This window comes from Varanus komodoensis, unplaced genomic scaffold (genome assembly GCF_004798865.1).
Source record: "Varanus komodoensis strain SLA01 unplaced genomic scaffold, ASM479886v1 scaffold12, whole genome shotgun sequence".
In the NCBI taxonomy this organism is placed as follows: domain Eukaryota; kingdom Metazoa; phylum Chordata; class Lepidosauria; order Squamata; family Varanidae; genus Varanus; species Varanus komodoensis.
In genome coordinates, this window is record NW_025335349.1 from 23,746,165 (window position 1) to 23,767,567 (window position 21,403).

A 21,403-nucleotide genomic window follows, 5' to 3' on the forward strand; every position below is an offset into this window, starting at 1 on the left:
TCTATATATATTTTTTGGGGGGGATCCACTATTATTATGGACTTAGCACATTTTCCCAGTATCCAAGGTGCATGCTGGGTTCTGTTTCTGGGCTTACTATATTACATGACAACAAAAAGGCAGAACCATTCACTGGTTTTAATACGTATGATTTTCACAGTCTAATACCAAAAACGCCCAGCTCCTTTCATCGTGGGAATAATGCTGGATTTCTGTTGGAAAAATGCCTTACTTAGCAAAAGCGTAACATCTGATGCATCTTTCCCTAACAGGTTATGCATAACAAGCTGATAGGAAGTGTATTGATTGGCTCCTTCAAAGTTGATTTGGCGACAGTTTATAACGAGCCAGGTAAGGTCCTTTTTCCAGCGCTACACTTCCAGTGCCTGCCTGAGCCAGCTGTTCGGTCCTTGTTCACAGTCTTGCTGCAAGAGTCTCCGGGCTGTTTTCAAAGAGAGTCCCTTGTATAGCCCATTAAATGTGCCACATCATGATGTTGCGCTAAGCATAAATTACTGCATGTTAGATGTTACAGAGATTAATGGGGAAGGAGACACATATAAAGGTGAAAGAGCTGCCTCTAAAACAACAGCTGCATGGATAGGATAAAGGACCAGCCCAGGATGAAGATAATTTTCCAAAAGAAATGGTGGCATTTAAAGCTGAATGTAATCTGCTCTACCAGTACCTGAGAACTCTTCAGAGGAGAGGATGCTTTCATTATTTACTTTCCAGAGCATCTCCGTGTTTATGTGTGTGGCAGATAAAATAGTTGTTGCCCGTAACTTGCGACTGCCAGGGTGCACACCTGCAGAAAGGCAGGGATTTCAAAACCACTCTCTTGTATGCCATTCTTGCTTGTATGTTTTTCCAGGTCATCAGTTTTGTGACAAGTGGGCCCTTCTCACAGACCCTGCTGACATTAGGACAGGAACCAAGGGATACCTGAAGTGTGATATCAGCGTCGCAGGAAAAGGAGACACAATACAAGCCCTTCAGAAAGCGAGTGATGCAGAAGAACAGATAGAAAAGTACTGTCATGGCTTAATTACTTTCTCTCTGGCAGGCATGCTCATTCCAGATATAGAGGTCTATTGCCATGGATATACTGCCGAGTGGCTTCCACTGATGTAGCCAGAACTCTTAATCAAGGGAGCACATCCATCTGCTACAATGGCCCAGCTCTATGGCAGGGTACAGAGACCCAGAGCCAGGTCTGCCCCGTGCAGCTTCTCTTGGCCATGTGAGGAGGCAGAGAGGCAGTCAGACCATGAGCTGAGAATCAAAGAGAGACTGGCACACCTGGCTGTTTTCATTTCTCCCAGTCTCTCTTTTTTCTATCTAAAGTTTAATTTATCTTGAATTTTCATCACTTATCCAACCGGAAGTTTAGTTGCTCCCAAATGTGGAGAACTTTTTGAAAAGTTGGATGAAATTCATAAGAAATCTGTGGACATTTCTCTTAATGCACACATGTGTGTGTGTGTGTGTGTGTGTGTGTGTGTGTGTGTGTGTGTGTATATATATATATATTTACAAGCAATTTTCTGAATACAGTATAACTTTTCTACACATGTTAAATTGGCAAATTCCACAGTGAAATGCGGAGAAGGGTAAAGTTTGAAGGACGATAGTGCTTTCATTCATAGTGTAGTTGAAAAATTTGTAATGAGCTAAGTTCAGATTGTAATGTGAACTTTACTGCCTCCCCTCTCTGTTCAGGCTAGGATAAGGCTCTTTGCACTTGAGGACTTCTTCCTTAGCCAAGGAGCAAGCTAAGTTGAGATGAAAGTCCCCAAATGCTTGGGAATGCTAGCAGCTTCTTTGTGCAAACGCTGCAAAGTACATAATTGTTTGCACAAAGTACACAAAGCCTGCAAGTCATGTGTGTGGAAGCAGAACCCCTCTTGAACTCCCTTCCAGCCAGATTCCCATGTGAATTCTCAGTGCAAGAGTGAAAGAGAGTGGGCCAGAGTTTGGGGAGCCAGGCTGAGAAAATCCAGTGGATTCTCAGCCTCGTATTAGATTCCTCACCCTTCTCTATCTGTTGTTGTTGTTGTTGTTGTTGTCAATTGCAAAATCTTGCCTAACTCTTCATGACCCCATGGACAACATTCCTGCAGGCCTTCCTATCCTCCACCATCCCCCCAGAGTCCACTCAAGCTCACGCCGACTGCCCCAGTGACTCCATCCAGCCACCTCATCCTCTGCCGTCCCCTCCTTCTTTTGCCATCTATTGCTCCCAGCATTAGGCTCTTCTCCAGGGAGTCCTTCCTTCTCATTAGGTGGCCAGAGTATTTGAGCTTCATCTTCAGTACCTGACCTTCTAAAGGGCAGTCAGGGTAGTCAGCGTGCAGGTGTACCCTGCTAAACTGGCCTTCAGGTGCTGGCCAGGTGACAGCCTTGCTGTCAGTGCTGAAGGAGATTCATCTGGCAATCCAGCGAGCTTCTGTATATAACTTGCAAAGGGCTCCACCTTATCCTTCAACTCTCACAGCAGCATGTCTTGGGCTGGTCCCCAGGGGCTAATTTTGTGTTGCCATCAGGCTCATGTGTCCACATCTTGCATCAGGCGATTGTGGTTGCCTATTTGTGTCCATTGAACTATTAGCTCCAATTAGTACAAGAGGAACCTGTCAGTTTGTCCAAGAAATGGATGTGTGCACATCTCAGCTCCCCTCATGAAAATGAATGCAGGAGAACTGCAGCCTCCCTTCTGGAAATGAATCATCAGCTTAGGCCATTGCATCCATTAGGGCAGTACACACAAGTATTTGTGTGGCTTCCTTTTATGGTTCTCATATCCAGAATCATTTGAATGTCTGTGTGCATAGAGAAAAGGCAGAAGAACAGCAAACCAGCTAGGGTGGCCTTGTGTCCTGCTTTACCACGGATGGTCCTCTGTTTGAAGGGGAATCAGAAGGCAGTCCTCATTTGAAAGACATCCTTTGTTTCAAGGGCTATCCATCCAAGTCTGGTTTAAAGCTAAAGGCATCTGAAGGAAGAGTTGGGCCTTGAAGCTGCCCATCAACAGCGCCTGGGCAGGAGGCTGAGCAAGGCAGATGGGTCATCTGGTTGCAGTCTTCCTTATTATGCCTAGATGTATGATATTTCTCCTTAAATTGTGGCAATTCTAAACATGCAGTTCGCTATATACAAGCAACACATGCATAGTTATGTGAATAAATGGTACTTTTGTTCTCTTCTTATTTCATATTCCCCACTGAATAACATGTAGATCCAGAGAAGCGAGCAACTGAATGAATGGTTTTAAAAATTAAATACCAGACCTGGGGCTGAAGGGTGGTCGTAGGTTAAAGGCCCCTTTAACTGCCGTGGTCCCCATTTGGATTGCCTTCCCTTAATGACCAGCAGTTACTTTCTGAAGCCATTCTTACAATTGCTTATTGTTTTCTTTTGTCCTTGCTTTCTTTTTCTAGGAACCTCTTGATACCCAAAGGATTTCCTTCAGAAAGGCCTTGGGCCAGATTTTATGTGAGAATCTACAAAGCAGAAGGGCTGCCCAAAATGAATTCTAGCATCATGGCCAACGTCACAAAGGCATTCATGGGTGACAGCAAAGACCTCGTAGACCCGTATGTGGTGGTCACCTTTGCGGGTCAAATGGTAAAGAGGAACCACAGTTCTGACCAAATGTTGCATTTTCCTGTAACTTGACAGCCTGTAATTTTCATCTTCCTCATGTTATTGCTGTCAAGAAGAAATCCTTGAAGCCTTTACATTGCTGTTGTGCATTTTGAGTGAATGGTAGACTTTGGAGCAGATTGATTTCAGTGCTGTAAGGCCATCTCCCACCCAAACACAATAACCATGGAAAGATTATATATTGAAAGGAATCACAATGTGAATTTTAACTTCTTAGTTATGTTTTGGCTCTCACTGTGTTACAAGCCCGTATTAACCCCTAACCCTAACCCTAACCCTTTAATCATCATAGAACCTGTCCCACTCCCCATAAAGAATCCTGAGAACTTTAGTTTGGTGAGGTACCAATAATTCTTGTTTGGAACTTCTTCTAGAGGTCTCCGCAAAGAAAAGCAACAGTGTAGGCATACTGTCCCCGAACTCTTCTTGAAGTACATTCAGTCTGAACAAATATGGCAAGAGATTGAGAGGCTGTCTGAGATATTTTCCAGGAAGTGTGTGTGTGTGTGTATCTCTTGTCATTTCTGTGATCATGACCCAGTTTGAGATCATGATGTATTACTATTTGCAAAGAATATGAGTACCCTGCTGGATCCGATCAAGGATCCATTCCTCCCTATTTCCAATAGTAGACAGAAAAAAGCATCAGAAAACTCAGAAGACACTCAACTACATAAGCAAATGGACATGGAAAAGTAAATGGTGGGGACTTGGTACAAAGTGCTCTGTACACTTGAGTTCTATTCAGAAGATAAGAGTCCTCACATGTCCTGTCAGTTCATGAAAGGGGAGCAGGGCTGCCTTAGGACTGGGGTTTCGGATCGCAGCTGTATGTGCAAAGCCTCTCTCCTGCAGATCATAGAAGCACAGAATCATACAGTTGGAAGGGCCCTACCAGGCCATCAGGTCCAACTGCCTGCTCAGTGCAGGACTCAAGTCTCCCATCCAGATCTCAACCCAGACCAACCCTGCTTAGCTTCCAAAATTAGGCAGAATCAGGCACTTCAGGCTACACAGAAGCTATGCTTGTGGTAGACGCATGGACGCTGAGAGGCAGAGCTGGTCAGTGCACATTAGATGGGGGGACTCATGGCCACTCAGGGCTCCTCCTGCACACATTTCAATAGGACATATGAGGCATAGGGTCGCTGTGCTGGGTTTCAGCCTGTCAACTGGATGCAACCTAAATTGCAATCCCAAATACAGTGATGTGGAAGAAACATTTAAATGAGTAGACCTTAATTTTATTCCATCATTCCTCCAAAACTCTCAGACTAGTAGCTCTGTCTCACTTTATCCTAACCAACTCTGTGAGGTCAGGTCAGGAGAGATAGAGAGAGAGACCCAAGAGTACTTGTTGATCTTTATAGTGGCACAGGGTTTTGAATTCAGGTGTCTCTGTTCCAGCCTTTACTACTGTAGCATTTCTTTCTTGGTTTCTCTTATCACTATCCTCAACCCTTCTTGAGGACAGGACTTCATTGCTCTTTCAGCTGTCATTATTCCCCACATTCAACATTCCCTGTTTCTCTGTACTTCTGATTCTCCATCCTTTAAAAAAAGGGAAACAACCTTGATTCTTCATTGTATTTGTTGCTATGTTTTTAAAGAGGCAATACTTTGCTGAAAAGATATGCATGGGAGCTTCCATTTCCTATCTTTCAGACAAATAGCTAGAGTAAATAGCAGCCACAGAGCTGAAAAATCAGGCACAGTTTTAATTTTAATGATGCAGTTTTGCTCTTTGCAACACTGACTCGTAAAACAAGGACAGACATTTTGAAGCATTGCCAGTTAGATAATGATGTTATCGAAGAGGCTTTTATTTGTGAGGCCTGCTTGCTATACGGAATGTGCTGAAAGACAAGACAAAGCAATCCATCGGTGGCGTCGTCTTGTCAGTGGACTTGATCCAGAATTACTGCACAGCGTTAGTAATGTTTGGCACTGAGCATGCGGAGGTGCTCGCAGTGTGTTAGCAACCCCTCCTCAAATTCTGTGAGCAGACCCACCCTCCCAGCTGTGCTCATGCTGCTGAGTTGCTCTATTGCTGATATGCTCACCTGTGGAGGACAAACTCACTGCACGGGAGCAGGCCAGTGTAGCAGGCAGTTGAGGGACCCCTGAAGATGGTCAAGGCCCTCTTCATAGAGGGTCGTATTCTTCAATAGCTGCTCTGGTTCAGAGGAGAATTCAGAAGGGGAAGAGATGCCATCAAGCAATCAGTCTTCTAACTCCAGCACACTCCAGCCTCCTGGAAGGGCAACGTGTTCAACGCAGGATGCTTTACTTGGATCACTGGTTTCAGGGCACCCTTACCACCCATAGGGCAGAGAAGTGAACTGTGTGGAACTGGACAATGGCCTTTTCAGAAGTAGACAGCTCCTCGGAGGGGGAAGGGGTTGAGAGCAAGTTAAAACCGGCCAGCCTTCAGGAGGGTTTTGCATGTTGCGAGACAACAGCTTGTTCTGCGCGAGTTCTAGACAATGTAGTTTGTCCAGGTGAGGGACTGCACACTTTCTGCCTCCTTTCAGAATACGTAAAGCCTCCAACCACCTCATGTTTGCTCAGTGGTTCCGAATCAACAGATGCAATATTTAAAGAGATGATGCAGCTCAGATAGACACGTGTGCTATCAAGTCAAATGTTCAATCAGCCCCTTTCATTGTGTGTTAGCAAGCTGTTTTCTCTAGCACTCAGCTCTGCAGAGGGAAAGAGGACATTTGTACTGGAAATGCTACCAAAATGGTTTCACTACCCTATAAATGCTATATTCATCTCCATCCTTATATCCTTTTTAACTGATTGGCACTCATTGTAGGCTCTTGGGTAGATTTCTATAAACAGATGGCAGAGAACTGGATTGCTCTTGTTTTCCACACACTGGAGAATCTAGTAGGGAGTTACAAGCAGCGCAAAGTGGTTCTGTGTACAAAGCATCTTTACTAACCAAGAGGCGGACTCACTGATTTAGGATCAGTTTCCCAAAACTGCCTCTGGTCCTTCTTTCTAGGGACGGACCACAGTGAGGAAGAACTGTGCTGACCCTGTGTGGCACGAACAGGTTGTCTTTAAGGAAATGTTCCCTCCCCTGTGTCGAAGAGTCAGAATCCAGGTGTGGGATGAAGGTAGCATGAACGATGTGGCCTTAGCAACTCACTTCGTAGACTTGAAGAAGATCTCAAATGAACAGGACGGTGATAAAGGTAAAGGGTAGTACATGGGCAGTCATCTGAGAGGGATGGTGTAAGCTGGTGTCCTCCCACAGCAGGGGGTTGGACCCAGTGGCCTTCTTGGCCTCTTCCAACTCTACCATTCTAGGGCTTACAGAACTCTCTACACTTGTTAGACCTGCAGAATTCAAGATTGAAACTCTTTCGACGCATAGTTAAATGTTTACATCTGTGCTTGTTTTTGGAGGTTAGATCTAGGGACCAATTTCTCCCCCCACCTACTGCCCCCAGAGTCCAACAGGGTTGCCTCCCTTTCTGCTGCTAGCAAAATTGACATGGCTGCACCAACAATTTTGCTGTTGAAATTTCACACCACAGAAATAGCGACAGCCAAAAATAAAAGTGTGTATATGTGGAGGTGAGCAAGCAGCAGGGGGGTCTTTTCAAGCAAGGACTGCTGGGAGTGTGTGCATTCTTGGGAAGGAAATTGTATTCCTGGGATGCTCCAGCCCTGCTGAAACTCCTTATAGAAATCTTAACTTGGGCCACAAGGCATGTAAGTAGGAAGGAAGCACTTGGTCTGCCCACAACAGGAGTGCTCCGAGTGAAAGCAGTGAAAAGTTGACATGTCATTAAGGATTAAGTTTCCCAGTGGCCTGTGCAGTGAGAAATGTCGCCCTTTAAACTTGAAGAGTTGTGTAAACTTGCTAGCGAGGAGACTGTGCTAACCTTTCTCTTCAATAGCAAACTGTTCTGTGTGCCCACAAGTAAACAAGTATGCAAGTAGGCATGCCTGCTTGAAATTGTGTGTGCTTGTGTGTTTGTCTCTTTCCTCTTACTGTTTATTGAATATGTGTCTTCTTCAGGCTTCTTGCCCACTTTTGGGCCTGCCTGGATCAACCTTTATGGTTCACCCAGGAATCACACTTTGATGGATGACCACCAGGAGCTCAATGAAGGTTATGGGGAAGGTGTCTCCTTCAGGGGACGCCTCCTGATTGAACTTGCTGTGGAGATCCTCTCTGGAGGAGCCCATGAGTCCAAGTTTACAAAGATCATCAAGGACATAAAGCTACCTTCGAAGGACAAAGACTCCAAAAGCTCAAAAGACAAAGGGAAAGAGAAAGAAGCAGAAGATGGGAAGTCTGCTCCACCTTCAGATAAAACAAACTCAACAGATGTGGAAGTGGAGCCTTTTGATGTGCCACCTGAGGTAAAATGTTATAATGTGGATCTATTTCACAAGTAAACTTCTAGGCTTAGAAGAACACCTGGCATGGATGTCATAGCTCAGCGATCCTCAAATTTTTGAGGTCAGTGGACACATCTGCAGCTTTGCGAGTCTTGTGAGTAGTTTCACAAAATGGCTGCCATGAGGGAGTGTTACTGTTCATAAAATGGTGGGCAAGGCTGGTCACAAAACATTATTTTTCTAGATGAGAACTGGTGAGAATATAGCTGCAAACCTATACCTTTTCAGAAAAAAAGCCCCTGTCCCTAAAACTGAGATAGTGGTGAAGTCAGAGCTCCAGAACATGAAATTACTCTTTTAAAACCAAATAAAAATGGGGTTGGAAGACAATTCTTTGTGGTATGCCATCCTCCCATTCATCATTATTACTAATCTTGACTTTCAGCCCAAGAAAATGACAGATCAATTCTGGTCAGAAATTTGAGATAGCTCAAGAACACAAGGTTAAATTTAATGCAATTCTCTTAATTTCCTCTTCATAAGATAATATGAGTAAATACCTGCTCCCAATGAGTATGTAATAAATTAGATTTCTTCTTGTAACCTTTTACTAGATTCACGAAGAACAATTTGAGGAATTTCTTCTCTTTGGGGCATTTTTTGAAGCTACAATGATTGATAGAAAGGTTGGAGATAAACCAATAAGTTTTGAGGTATCTGTTGGTAAGTTCTAAATTCTTCTTCAACCTTACATTGCTGTCAGGTTGATTCTTCTGGCTGCTCTTTGCAATGAAATGAAATGTCTGGAGGTAAACCTGCTTCTTTCTTTTCATTCTCCTTCAATTCCATGAATCATGGTAAATATTGTCATGGGTGCAGAGAGAAACATGCTGGGCCTATGGTGCATTGGTGAGACATATACATCCATAGCATTTGGGCCTATGGTGCATCCATAGTATTTGGGCCTATGGTGCATTGGTGAGACATATACATCCATAGTATTTGGGCCTATGGTGCATCCATAGTATTTGGGCCTATGGTGCATTGGTGAGACATATACATCCAGCAGTGTACCAGCATGGAAGTCTTCCAAGAAGCAAGTTCCCTTTTATGGATAGATAAACCTCGAAAGGATCTTGGCTTGGACACAGAACAAATGCAGATGCTTTCCAATATTGGCTTGGCATGCTGAGTGCAGAGAATTATGGGCTCAGCATCTTTGCCTAAGTAATTCTGTGTACACTAGCCAAAATGGGTTGATGATTACTAGAAAACTGTCCTAATTTGAATTGGGTGCAGTCAAACATGCATTAAAAATATGAATAGAGGAGTGATTTTATCCAGTCTTCTTCTGGATGATACTGGAGGGTGGAGGCAGGGAGCCTTCCAGTGCTGCATTTAGGAAAGAGCGTTTAGCATGTTTCCTCGGGAGTAAGTGCCACCTATTTGTCTTCTGCTGTCATCCCCACCGCCTGCCCCATTCCTCTCTTTCATTCCCCACACACTATGTCTGGCCTCCTTCCCCCAACCCAGCCCCATGCCCTGACCGGTAGCATTGCTTCCAAGTTGCCATTAGCAGTGTGGAAACGGGGCATCTATGAGGTTTTTCTCCAGCAGGCATCTGCATGGAGTCTGAGGAAGCCTAAAAGAATTTTGACATCCCTCAAGGAACGATTCTCCTTGGCACAATTTTTAAATGTAGGATCTGATCTGAGGAATTGCACCAGGCATGGAAAAGTCTCTCACTCCAGAGAGAATCAGTTCATAGTGAGGATCAGTTCTAAATCTGTCAAGAATATAGGCTCTTTCTCTGGAGTGCAACAGCACCAAGTGTGCTCGGCTTCTGTTGTGCTTTCCCTGGTTTAAATTTGTATATTCATTATTGTATGTGTGCAGCACCTTTGCCCTTTTCCAAGAAGCCCAAGGCAGCTTAAACAATCCTCCTCCTCCCTATTGTAGTTTCACAACAGCCCTGTGAGGTAGGTTAGGCTAAATGTCAGGGACAGGCCCAGAGACACCCAGGGCAGCAATGCTCTTTGCCGATTTGATATGTTAGCACAATTTCATGAACCATGTTATGCCAGCATCCAGTTGGCTTCTGGTATCTTAGATTAACACCCTACCTACTATTTTGGACCAGAAAGTAGGCAGCAAGAAAAAGCCAACAGATTATTCCTCTGCAGCTTCTCTTTTCTCCCAAATGACAATTGTTTGTATTGTCCTGCAAAGAATGTCCCACCCTGTTTATATGCAAAACAACAGACCTGCATTATCAGCATGCGTGATGGTGCACTTTTGTGTTTCTTGCGAGGAACTGGGCGTGCAGGGAAAGCCCTTGTAGGCAAACAAGGCAATGTCTAATATTTACTTAAATGTGGTGGGACTTAGAAAAGGCTGAACCTCATTTGTTTGTACTTGCAGTATAAAGAGCTAGATCTTGTTCCTGATTGAAGTCATGTCCTGGGTCCTGGTTTGTACCAGATTCTTTCTTCTGAAGAAGGGCCAAGGAACAGATTTGTAGTATTCTGTTCCCTGGATAGCCTGGACCAGGGGCTGGCAACCTGGGGTGCTCCTGGTGTCTGACACTGATCAGCAAGCCTGAGAAAGAGTTCACATCTTCCAGGACCTGGGAGAACTCCCAATGAGGGCTACCAGGCAAGCCAGACCTTTGCCTCAACAGTGCCTTATCAGAAAGCTAGCAAGAATTGAAAAGTTTTTTTATAATAAGTTTTATTCAAAATTATAACCCTAAAACAAAGAAAAACTAAAAACAACATCAATCATCAGAAACGTCAGACCTGCTGGGTCAGCCCCCACATTTTTTTCCATTTATGATAACTTAGAAACAGATTTATATCTATACGAAGTCCCATTTCTCTAGCCAATAATAAAAAGAGTCCCAAGTTTGATAGAAATCAGTATCTTCTTTCTCCTTCAATGACAAAGTCAATCTATCCATTTCTGCACAGTCCGAGATCTTTTTTAGGATCAGTTTGCCAGTGGGTGGTTCTTCACTTTTCCAGTGTTGAGCAAATGCAATTCTTGCTGCAGTATTTACATGTAAACTCAAGTACATTTCTTGTTTACTAATATCAACAGATATAATGCCTAATAAGAAGACTTCAGGTTTAAAAGCTAAGGATTTTTGTAACATTTCCTCAAGCCATTTATGTATTTTAATCCAATACTTTTTCACATTATTGCAAGTCCACCACATATGATAGAAGGTACCCAATTTATGTTTACATTTCCAACATCCATTTGACATATTTGGAAACATCTTAGCTAATATATTTGGTGAAAGAATTGAAATGTTGTTGGACTTCAGCTCCCATCAACTCCAGATGGGCTGAGCAATGGCCGCAGATAATAGGATCTATAATCCAACTGGATGGCCACAGGTTTCCTGCCTCTTCAATGATTTTGGGGAGAGAGAAAAAAATCCTCTACCAATGTGGCTCTCATGGAATCTGTCCCAAGGAGGGAAAACACACTCTGGGCCACTCTGGGGAAGAGGATTGGATGCCTGCCTCTGCCTCTAAGGCCATGTTGTCAGACCCTTGCAAGGAGCCAAGGTCAGGAGTGGCATCATTGCATCGAGGTTCAAAGACCAGAAATGTCAGATCTGCTTTGGGAAACTCCAGAGTATGTACCTTAAAAATGGGACCTTTAAACGCCTGTTAGCTTTGTGCTAAGGGTTGAGGCTTGGGCACTGGATGAGGGTTTTTGGTCTTCGGTTGAGCTACATTGGTTATGTCTAGTATTAGTCCTACTTTGAGCTTTTCTATATGACCCTTAATCCTTTATCAGTGCTTTGCAGAAGTTTTTACTTCCCTTTGATTTTTCCACATTTTGTTTTGTTGCAATCTGGAACTGAGATGGATTTAATTGGCTTTGTCACCACTCAGTGAATATAAGGTACTCAACACTGTGAACACACAAAGTATTTTTTTGTTGTGGCACAAAAGTTAAATAAACTTTAATGTAAATAAACAAAAACAAACCCCCAGCAGCCAGCAGATGGAGGCTGATATGCTTTCTCCCAAAATGCCTTGCATATAGCATTGTTGTGGCTTCCTGGGGGGCGATGTGGGGGAATGGCTGCCACAACAACAAAATATAAAAAGGCTCAGGCTACAGGAGTGAGTGTATTTTAATGTTGATGCTAAAGCCGAGCAACCAAATGTACCATTCACATATTTGCATTGATCCTTGAAATTAAACAGGATAAGTCTTTGGAAATAAGGGCCACAGGATAATTGCTTAAAAATGCTTAATTCAAAATATTCTCATCTATTCCATTGTTGCCTGGTGGTGACAATAGACTGGATGAGGCCAACAAGCTGAAGCTCAGCTTGGAGATGTTGCTAGTGGGTGGTTCTTTGATGGGATGGATAGTGGTCAACCTATTCTGGATGAAGCAGGTTCATAGCTTGAAGGTGTTCTTCTATCACCCATGACCCAGTTGGCCTCAGTGGCACAGAGTACCTTCTACCAGCTTCAGCTGCTGGCCTGGCTGTCCCACTGCCTAGACGGGGATAACCTGGATTCAGTGGCCTATGCTCCAGTAATCTCTAAACTGCAATGCATTTGAAGTGGGACTGTCCTATTCAGAAGCTGCAGCTTGTGCAAAATGCAGCAGGCAGCTGAGAGCAAAAGGTCTGAACATATAACACCAATTCTGGCCCACTTGCTTTGGCTGCCTGTATGCTTTCAAGCCCAATTCATGGTGCTGGTTCTGACCTATAAAACCCTACACAATTTGGGACCACAGCACTTGAGAGACTACTTCTCCCAAGCACAATCTATGCAGACACTATGATCAAGATCTGGGGCCTCCAACTGCCACCTCCAAGAAAGGCTCAATTGGTGTCAACAAAGAGGAGAGTCTTCCCAGTGGTGGCCCCCTGTTATGGAACAAGCTCCCCACTGAAGTTCACCTGGCACTTGTTCTACTATCTTTTTGGTGCCAGTTTCAGGCTGTCCTCTATGATAGGGCATTTAATTATCTGTAGCATTATATTGGAGCATTACATTACCTGCTTTACTGATTTAATTGCTCTTAGATCTCGCTTTTCAAATTGGCTTTTAAATTTCAATTTTATGATTTTATACTGTTGTCCGTATTTTATATTGCATTTTATTAATTTTGTGTGAGATTGTAAACTGCCTAGAGAGCTTCAGCTACTGGGCTGCATAGAACTAAATGGTAATGGTAACGGTAATGGTAACAATAATACTTTTTTTAAGGAACAGGAAAGGATAAGGCTATAATCATATTAATGACTTTACCTCTCAAAACTGGCTAATTCAATCTTTCCTTTCCCACATACAAGTCCAATTTTGTATCTCCAGGGAATTTTGGCAATGTCATCGATGGGGTGTCACCAGGAGCTGGGGGCAAAAAGAAGACCCATGAAGGTGAAGATGAAGAAAGTGCCCCCTTGCTGCATGAAGGGACAGAAGATGCTTCGCATGATATTGCGGTGCCACTGATATCTACCACGCACCCTGAGAAACCGCTCATCACTGAGGGAAACAGGTAGAGACCTGAAGTTTGATATTGTTGGCCTAACTCTGCACCTCTAGAACCAGGATCCCCGAGCAGGGAAATAAACCTTCTTTAGTTGGCGTTGCTAGTTGCTACTCTACACTTGCTCTCAAATTGCATGATGCAGGGGTTTGGATGGTTTAACTTGAAGTCCTACATTAACAGGGGGTTGAACCTGATGACCTTCTTGGTCCCTTCGAACTCTACTATCCTATGAGTCTATTATTCTATGATTCTCCATCCATTCATGAAATGACTGCCATGATAGCCATGCCAATCATGGACATTCAGGTGGGGCTTAGTTCTGAAGCTAACCCCCATCCCCACCCCACTCCTTAGAAGTCAAAGGAAGATGGTGGAGGAGAGCAACACTTCACTTTGCAGCATCCTAACCTCCAATTTAAATAAAGTTTTAAATTTAAAAATCTTGAATAAAATAAAATGGTGGGAAGAACAGGGACCCTGCTGCCAGAAGAAAAGTCTGTAGCCCTATGGACTCCATGTTGGACACCCCATGCGTTTGGGAACGTTGGGACCTGATGCTACCTCCTGCAACTTGAGAAAACATAGCAATGTTTGTTTCTGTTTCTCTCTTAAGTAAAGGACACAATCAAATGAAATCATTTTTAGCAAGATTAGGGTGGAAGAGAAATGCTCTAAGCGATGAAAAGCAGAATCTGCCAAAAATATAGTTGCTTTCCCTTGTAATAGTGAGAGAGAATGTAGGCAGTCAGCTATTATCTTGGAGAGCCAGCTGATGGGTTTTTATGTTGGCTCCAGATAGAAATTAAGATCTAAAGAGCTGCAATATAAACAAGCAGAATCTTTTTTTCATATCTACAGTTGCTTTATATGGATGGTTGCAATATTTGTTCCATTACTTTCTTTCATTAAAGACTGATATCTCTCAGATGGAGATGTAATATTATTATAGACTTTGCATTTCCCCTTCCTCGTGGAATGCTTGCAGCCAACTGAGCTTCTGACATGAAATATAACAGAATCATGCTTTATTGGAGATAGCCAACTGGCAGCCAATGGCCTGCATTCAGCCCTTGGTGACAATTAATAACTTCTAATCAAGGTTTTAAAAATGCCCATAATTTGGTTCAATATAATTTGAGTGCATTATATTTTTTCCTTCAAAATTGATGGAAAAGACAGAGATTCTACACTTAGTTACATATTTCTGTCCTCTTATTCCTGGATAGCACCCACTTTATTACAGAGCCTTACCACTACTGGTCGTGGGGAGTTTGTGAGGTAAAATACATTTCTGGCCCCCAGCTGTGCAATGAATGCCCCTGAGAATATAGATATTGGCCATTCATGGTTTATATCCCTTGTTCAATGTATGGAAACGTAATGGATAAAATGTATACCCAACCTGGAAAATTATTCAGCAGTCGCATTACAGAAATGATTAATCTTTGGAAATGGAATTGATTTTGCAGTCCAGCCTGGCATTTTGCTTAGCAAACTGAGCTACTCTCACAGATCTCAGAAATTTGCCTAGTTTGTCATGCTCTTAATGATACCATCAAGCGTACAACATAGTCCAAATCACTTGCCCCAGCTTCCCATGAGCCCCCAGCACAGCCCATTTCTGCCTGCTACTCCAGGACTCTTCCTTCATCCCTCCCTGCCTTCCTTTCTCTTCCTCTCCCTTCTAGCTGTCCAAGCAGGGGAGAGAAGGAAAAGGCATTCCGGTTGTCCAAGCCAGCACTAGGTAAATGAAGGCCAGCGAGGATGAGCTTATCCCAGGTCTTTGCAAAATGTGCTACGTTCATATTCTGACGCACATCTTCACAATATCTCTAGGTCAGGCTTGTGCAGAAGGTAGCTCTCCAGATGGTTTTGGACTTCAGTCTCTGGGAATTCTTCCTTCTGCCCATCCCTGGACCAGACAATACTGAGCCAAAGAGACTGATGGCTTGACGCAGATGTGGATGTTACCCTGTGGAGGATGACATGAATGCACAAAGCATCAGCATCCCTCATGCCTCAAATCAGCTAAGCACCATCTCTGCCTGGATGGAGAGCTGCCCAGAAGCTGGGCTTTCGGTACAACACTGCCATAAAGTCAGAGATGTAGCCAGTGCAGGTGTTGCTGGTTAGTGTGAGGCAGGGTCTTGGGATATCCAGAGGCCAGTTCTTGCTCAGCTGTGAAACTCACTGGGTAACTTTGGGCCAACCACCCATTCACAGCCCAGCCTTCCCCACAGGGCAGTTGGGAGGATACAAGGAAAAAGGGAAGGATGATATAAGCTTCCCTTGGTTCCGTGCAAGATGATATAAATAAATACCCAAACAAATTAAAAACCTTCCTATCCTCTTGCAAGGAATCCAAGGTGACTTCCATCTTTATATATATATATATATATATATATATATATATATATATATATAAAGCATCCAGCCCCAGATCTTCCTCAAATGCGGCAACAAGACTCATCTTTCTTCTAACAGACATCAGAGATGTTTTCTCCTCCTCACATGGCCCCATTCTGTAGACTTTCTTCCTTAAAAACTGCACAGTGATGTGCCCAATGCATTTTAATTAGACAAAGGAAAGAGTAACGATCAACGGCATGGAAGTGTGTCTCTATAGGAGAAAGTCTGAAAGGAAAGCAATTTAACAGGCGGCGAACATCCTGACTGCAAACAAATTTGCCTTAAAAATGGCCTTCGAGGACAGCATGCTGACATGACAATGCTTGGAATAAACACATCAGGCTGCAGTTCTGACGGATGGCCCATTTCACAGAGTGCCTCCCGCCAAGCTGGCCTTCCCAGCTCATGCTCTTTTTCAGAGATTTCTATTTTTGCACATACACGCACAAAGTGCAAAGCAAGGAATTTCTGAATTGATTCAGGAGAAAATACTGTCAGGAAAGGGAGAATAACTGGGGTGTTCTGTCATCTGTCTCTGCAATTCAGCTTTCCCCTGTTTTGTTCTGTTTTTTTTTAAAGAGAGGCTATTGAATTCTCCCTTGCTCTATGGCTTTGCATCTCTCTGAGGTGGTCTGGAGAAAACCGCCTGGTCCAAGAGTAAGATGGCCATGATTTAACTGTATGGGAAGCAACTGGCTGTGCACACAGTTCGCGAACTCCATCCCTTACTCTTTCTGCACTGATCATCACTCAGTGGTAGAACACATTCTGTGCAGGCGGAAGATTCCCCAACATTTCCAGTTAAACACCTCTGCCTGTGACCCTGAACAGTACTTGCAGTCAGTGGCTGACTGAACTAGGCTAGGTAGAAAATGGCCCAATCTGGTATTAAGCAGTTTCCTCCGTCCTTAATTTTGCCAGTAAACCATGTTTTCAAAAATGCAAAAGAAACAAAGGAAAAAATCAGGATCCCCAGTCACTGAATGCATGCTTTAAACCATTGTTTAAAAGAAGAACAAAAAAATTGACTTTGATTCTTTAAGTGTGCAGTCCTATCCATGTTTAGGCAGAAAAAGGTCCTACAACCTCCACCAGGACACGCCTAGCATAAAAATGGGGAATGCTGGAAATTTTAGGTTTTTCTGCCTCACATGCATAGAATTGCATCTTAAGACAGCCTTCCCCAGACTGGTGCTTTGGAGATGTGTTGAACTATCTGAAGAGCCAACGTGGTGCAGTGGTTAAGAGTGTGGGACGGGGACTCAGGCGATCTGGGTTCTAGCTCACTGGAACTTTGGGCAAGTCCCAGACTCTCAGCCGAACCCATCTCACAGGGTTGTGTTGTGAGGATAAGATTGAGAGCAGCGGGAGAATGATGTAAGCCACCTTGGGTTCCTTGGAAAGAAAAAAAGGTGGGATATAAATATAATAAAGAAAGAAACTGATAAATCAACTACAACCTTTGGCATCCCCCAGCCAGTCCTTCTGTCTGGGTAAGAGTGGAAGCTGTACCCCAGCATATATGGAGGACACCAGGTTGGGAAGCCACTTTAGGATTTCCATTAATATCCATTTATAGTATCCTTCTATCATATCCACAAATATCCTTTTATGATATTCTCATATTGGCTTACTGCACACCAAGCACCACTAAGCAGTTGGAACTGACCACCCATTCAGTTTTCCACTGTGCCCCAAACCTATGTCAGTTCAGACAGTTGAAAGGGTTGCTGGACACAGCTGCCCAGCACTGTTCAGACAGCCAGGTAAGCCTTGTGGGGTCACTGACGGGGACTCCTGGAAGGCTTCCTCGGTGTGGAGCCAGCCCTGACTTCAGCGTTTCAAAGTTGAAAGTGGGGGATCAAAACTAGCTTAGCATTGGAGAGTTGGACAATCTTCCTGTGGCCGAGTGTTTGGCTTTCCCTACCTATCCCATTCTGTCATTTCAGAAGCGCACCCTTATTTTTTTCACTAGGAACTATTATTATTTGCCCTACAATGAGAAGAAACCCTGTGTCTACATAAAGAGCCATTGGGGTGACCAGACCTTCAGGCTGTATTTCTCCAATGTCCTGGAGAAAATGGCAGATCTCCTGGTAAGTCTGTTGGAGTATCAAAGAGTGATTCTCATTTCATTCTGTTGATTTCACCCCAGCCCTCCAACCTACTGTGAGCACTTTGCATTCTGTTTCTGGCTTCCAGGGTATTAGCCATCCCACCCAATTCTGTGTCTTGCACAAATTTGATAAGAATTCCCTGCACCTCCTCATCCAAAGCATTAAGCAGGCAGAGCAAAGCAGCCAGGTGAAAGCTTCAGGGATGCAGGAGCAAGGTGTGAGAAGAGATACCTGTGAGCCATGCTGCCTGCCCAGCACCCCATAAACTACCTGCCCTGGCATCATGGGGCAAGAGCCAGGAAGAGAGCTTCAGCTATTGGGTGGTGTAGAAATACGTGTAAATGTCAGGAGTTGGGGGTTCCTCCTTCATGCATTCAAAAGCCACAGTCCTTTCTCCTTGCAATCTCTCAGCACGCAAGCAGTTTGCTGAACCCAGTGCAGTATTCGGCTCACGAGCATGCCTGGGCTCCGTGCTTTTCAGAGGGGCCTTCTGAAACTGAGTACACCTCCTTGATCTGGGCCACCCATACACTGGGCCACCCTCCTCTGCTGGCCATGCATCATGGGGGCAAGAGCCGTGCTCAGCTCACCTGAATCTGAGAGACTCCCCTGCTCCGTGTTCCCTCCTGCCACCTGTGCATCTTGGTTATTCCCAGAGGCTGCCTGCCCACCTGGGAACCCAGCCTTGATAGAAGCATCTCTGCTTCCTTCCTCTCAGTGTCTCCACAAGGCCCATATTCCCACCCCTTCCTGCTCCTCTCCTCCATCTTCTCCTGAAGTCCAGCCAGCAGTCCTTACGCAAGAACAAGTGCCCAAAGCAGCCGTCTCACTCTCACTCCCAACAATAAAACTAATGTAATCAGTCTTGAAGACAGATGTGTTTGCTGGTCCAGTCAGCACTTGTACATAGAATGGGAGAGATACTGTCTTGTTCTTTGCTTCAGGCCAGTCAGCCCCAGCCGGTCATAACCCTTTCCCTAGGGTGGCAACATTTGCATTCAGGTTTGTCCTCTATTTCCATGCCCACCAGGGCTAAAATGTCCTGTATCTCTAGCTCCATCCTGATGGGTGGGAAAGCAGTTTCTGGAGGAGGATTTTGGAGTGATGGGAATGAACCCCTTCTCAGCAGCTCTACCGCTGCTACGAAAGGAACAGCTTCTTTCCCAGCTTGCATTGCCAGGCTGTTTTACAATAGGACCTTAGCAGTGAACAATGTCTCGCTGGAGACCTTTCCATTAATTAAAATTAAATGTTTTGAGTCTACAGTGAACTGACAAATAAATGCATTCATTTCTCAATTGAAAATGTGTTAGTATACCAGCTAATTGGCACCAATTATCACTGATCACTCATGCTAATTAGCTCATGATCGCTTTCCTCCTATTGATTCATTAAATTAAACCACCACTTGCTATTTCCAGTGACATTTATGTTCTTTATGCAACTGGTCTTTTTCTTCCTTTTTTAGGAAGAAGGTTTAGAACAAGTGAAAGATTTAATCAAAGTTTCTGAGATTGCATCAGAGGAGAAAATGAAGTCCACTCTAACTGATTTTATCAACCAAAGTAGGTAAGAACATGTATGGGAGAAACTTGCGGTGTACTTTATAGCTGGGGAATGGGTCCCAGAAGGTGAGTAAGTAATCTATGAGACGTACAAAAGTAGCTACACCTCAGGATCTGTTTCTGGTCCATGTCAGTTTTGCACAAGTTCATTCATAAAGCTCTCCTGTCCTGTTTCCACATGAATCTGCACTTACATATTTTTACAGTATATTTTGTTTATATTTTTTATACTTTTTAGTATGTATTGTTCTCTCAAAATACACATCTCCCTTGTTCTCTCAAAATACACATCTCCCTTGTTCTCTCAAAATGCACATTTCCAGCATTTCTGTAGGCATTTTATCCTACAATATGCCTTTTGTATCTATTTGAACATGAAGTACACATTTTGACACCCTTTTCTGACAAATAGCTGCATCCAAAAATCTAGAGATGTGCAAAAACCAAAAGATAATTGCACCCTGAGTCTTATATTATTCCAAGATGGTGAATAAGGCTGCTTCAGCAAAGGAGCAATCCTATGGCCCCTAGGAAGTATCTGAGGAGCCATAAGGTTTTTAACTTCCAGTTCCACAGTCAGACGCAGTGCTGCAGACTCCCAACTGGGAGCTGAAGCTCTTGTCATCCCCAGCCCTCACAGCTAGCTTAGGAAGAACCATGCTGGCCGCATTGTTGAGCTCAGGAACATGGTCTTGGAATGGGATAAAAGTGGGCATTTTGGTGGGCCAGAAGTGGATAAGACTGGAGTTGCCAACAACTTTTCTGGAGCCACTCCAGCTTCCTTCTCTCTCCCTCTGAAACACTTTTGCTAGACAGCCAAAGAAACTCAGCTTATGAAACTGCAGGAAGTCAGGGCAGGGCAGCAAACATTGTATCTGGCTCTTTCTACCCCGCTTGATGCTCTTAAGTCTCAGAGTCTGGGATCTTATAAACAAAGAGGATGCAAGCCATAGGAGTTTAGTGTACCCTAAAACTGTGGACCAACTGAAATCCTCAAGGATTCCTTCCTTGCTTAATTTTTTATCCTGTAGTGAATTCAGAAGATCCCATGTGTTTCAACTTTATTCGACGTATTTTCAGTTCTGTCTCTTGTGTTAATTTTCCAGCAATTCATTACTAGATTGTCAACCCATCATTTGGAGCTAAGAGAAGACATTCGTTGGAAATAATCATTGACATTCCTTGCTAATATATTCTGCATACATCTACAAGATCAACATGCATACGAAAGACTTCGCTTGCTTAAAACTCTGTCGTATGCAGTAGACAAGATGCAAAATAGTAACATATCCCCAAGCTAATTAAATTTGTACTGAAATATTACCATACAAATTGCATTTCTACTTGTCCACACGACTATAAATGATCCCTCCATTTTAATATTATGAATCCAAGCTTTTTGAATCTTCTGGCTCTTCTACTCTGCTGTATAACTGAACTTATCACAGGGATATTATTATCCATCATTATAAAGATAACATTTTTATTGACTCCAAAGATTAATTCTGTGTCTTTCTCCCAGGGTTTTTGTTGCAAATGCTGAAAAGAAGCCCAAATTGATGAATAGGACCAGTTTGGACAAAAAGAGGCTGACACTGTGTAAGCAAGAATTGGTATGTGAAATACATTTCTTGGATCCTTGCTGCAATATGTTTGAAAGGCACTGCAGATTATTGTGTCTATGTCCTTTTTGAAATTATACCTATCTCAAGAACGATGGGTACTTTATAATATGCAGGGAATTA

The 21,403-nt window shown here is 43.6% G+C and overlaps 1 protein-coding gene across 1 annotated transcript in view; it reads left to right on the forward strand.

Annotated features, from left to right (window-relative positions):
- FER1L6 (fer-1 like family member 6) overlaps positions 1-21,403 on the forward strand; it is a 79,943-nt gene that overhangs the window by 8,368 nt on the left and 50,172 nt on the right. Inside the window, exons 7-16 of the mRNA XM_044421469.1 lie at positions 273-351; positions 875-1,031; positions 3,441-3,627; positions 6,680-6,872; positions 7,706-8,052; positions 8,646-8,754; positions 13,387-13,573; positions 17,952-18,072; positions 19,562-19,662; positions 21,181-21,271. Of these exons, the coding sequence (XP_044277404.1) occupies positions 273-351; positions 875-1,031; positions 3,441-3,627; positions 6,680-6,872; positions 7,706-8,052; positions 8,646-8,754; positions 13,387-13,573; positions 17,952-18,072; positions 19,562-19,662; positions 21,181-21,271 (1,572 nt within the window). The remainder of the gene's footprint in view (positions 1-272; positions 352-874; positions 1,032-3,440; positions 3,628-6,679; positions 6,873-7,705; positions 8,053-8,645; positions 8,755-13,386; positions 13,574-17,951; positions 18,073-19,561; positions 19,663-21,180; positions 21,272-21,403) is intronic.